This window comes from Chenopodium album, chromosome 9 (assembly GCF_948465745.1).
Source record: "Chenopodium album chromosome 9, dcCheAlbu1.1, whole genome shotgun sequence".
In the NCBI taxonomy this organism is placed as follows: domain Eukaryota; kingdom Viridiplantae; phylum Streptophyta; class Magnoliopsida; order Caryophyllales; family Amaranthaceae; genus Chenopodium; species Chenopodium album.
Window position 1 is genome coordinate 17,286,297 of NC_137842.1, and position 2,207 is coordinate 17,288,503.

Sequence of the window (2,207 nt, forward strand, 5' to 3'; positions counted from 1 at the left end):
ACCTGATCAACTGCCTTCTTGGACTTGACTACCATGTTGTCTATGTAGACTTCCATTGTGTTTTCGATCTGTTCTGCAAACATCTTGTTCACTAACCTTTGGTACGTTGCTCCTGCATTCTTCAATCCAAAAGGCATTACCCTATAGCAAGAGATTCCCTGGCTAGTAATGAAAGCGGTCTTTTCTTGGTCGTCCTTGTGCATGAGGATTTGATTGTACCCACTGTATGCGTCCATGAAGGAGAGTAATTCGTGCCCTGCTATTGTGCCCACCATGGCGTCAATGTGAGGTAACGGGAAGGGATCTTTTGGACAGGCCTTGTTTATATCTGTGAAGTCAATACAGATTCTCTATTTCCCGTTCTTCTTTTTGACCACCATTACATTGGCAAGCCATTCTGGGTAGTTTACCTCTCTAATATTTTTTGTCTTCAACAAATTTTGGATTTCTTCATTGATGGTCTTGTTCCTTTCTGGCGCAAATTTCCTTCTTTTCTGCTTCACTGGCGTATACATCGGGTCTATGTTTAGTTTGTGAGTAATCACGTATGGGGAGATTCCTTTCATATTTTCATGAGTCCAAGCGAACGCGTCTTTCTCTGCTTCCAAGAATTTAGAAATTTGCTGACGAAGATCTGTACTCAACTCCGATCCTATCCTGACCTTTTGATCTGGGTGGTTAGGGTTCAGCTGGACTTCTATGGCTTCTTGTTCTTCTGCTATGCTCCATTTCTCTTGACCCAGCCGAACCTCTGATTGCTATGCTGAACTCTTCTCTGTAGATGTTGCCTTTAGTGCAATCTTGTAGCATTCTTTGGCTTCTTTAGGATCCCCTTTGATTTCCTGGATACCCCACCTTGTAGGGAACTTAATGACTTGATGGTATGTGGAAGTGATGGCCTTCATCTCATGTATCCATGGTCTGCCCAGAATTATATTATATGATGATAGGGTATCAACCACTAGGAATTTGACTTGTAAATTGACCCCTTTTGCGTAAGTGGCTAATGTGCTCTCTCCACTTATCTTCTTAGTTTCCCCACTGAATCCTACTAGCATTGTTGACTTGTTGATGATGTTCTTCTCATTGATGTTCATATGTTTCAAGGTATCAAGCATGATGTTTGCGGAGCTTCCATTGTCAACAAGGATTCGCTTGATCATACAATTTCCAACTAGGAGTGAGATTACTAGGCCGTCATGATGGCCTTTTACTGCATCACTTTCTTCGAACATGATGGGGATATCCATTTTTTACCTTTCTCTTCTGTTGAGCTGATCCTTATGGCTTTCTTTTGCATGCCGCTTTGTTGCTGAGTATATTAGACCGCATACCTCTGACCCTCTTGATATGAAACAGATAGTCTTGACGATTGGAGGAGGAGGTGGGGGGCCACCTTGCTTGGATTCTTTTTCCCTTCATGGAATTTTGTACCTGTCTGATAGGAACTCTTTGAGATAGCCTTTCTTCAATAGGTAAGCAACTTCCTTCCTAAGCGTAACGCATTCATCGGTTGTATGGCCAATATCTGAATGGAAATTGCACCATCTTGATGGATCCTTCTTTTCTCCAGGTCTATCACTCTTTCTGGGCCATTGCACAGTGTCTCCCATTTTGTTCAAGGTCTTAATTACTCCTGCAGGGTTAACATTCAAGGTCCTAATTACTCTCCATGTCTTTGCACAACACGGTACAGATCTGAGGACTGCTTCTCGATTTTTTTGCTACTAGCAAATTGAATCTTGAAGAGATTCACCATTCCTGCAAAAGATCGAATTGTCCCATTATCTAAGTTAATGAACCAAGTTAGGGTTGGACCTGATAAAGTGGCTCCGAAGCCTTTGCACATGATAGCTTCCCTGATGTCTCTAGGGATTGGGCTAGTCATCATCTTCTGTTTGTAGAGGGATACGTGCTCATCAGGGTCAGTTGTTCCATCATACCTGGCCATGTTGAGCGTGCTGAACCTCTTTGGCACTTCTACCATGGCGATCTCTTCTGAAAAAGGAGACTCTATATAGCCGTCCGCTGCTTCTTCTTCCATGGGCTTTGGCACTCCTGGGATTTTGGCGATCTTGGTCTCAAATGCTTTAAGGTACTCCTTAACCACCTTCTCTATCTTTCCTTCTTCGGTTCCTTCCTGCCTGTTCTTCTTGGCAGTTCCTGCATCTAGAAAATCTAATTCCAGGGGCTGTTCCCTACTGTTA

The 2,207-nt window shown here is 43.0% G+C and overlaps 1 protein-coding gene across 1 annotated transcript; it reads right to left on the reverse strand.

Moving 5' to 3' along the window:
- Positions 1 to 758: 758 nt before the first annotated feature.
- LOC145557486 (uncharacterized) lies at positions 759 to 1,250 on the reverse strand. Its single transcript, XM_081618665.1, has one exon. The coding sequence runs from the start codon at positions 1,248 to 1,250 to the stop codon at positions 759 to 761; it is 492 nt and encodes a 163-aa protein (XP_081474791.1).
- Between the last annotated feature and the right edge of the window lie 957 nt (positions 1,251 to 2,207).

What these genes read in the sequence shown, in the direction of transcription:
- LOC145557486 (XM_081618665.1), bottom strand. Translation starts at nt 1,250, where the DNA reads ATGGATATCCCCATCATGTTCGAAGAAAGTGATGCAGTAAAAGGCCAT.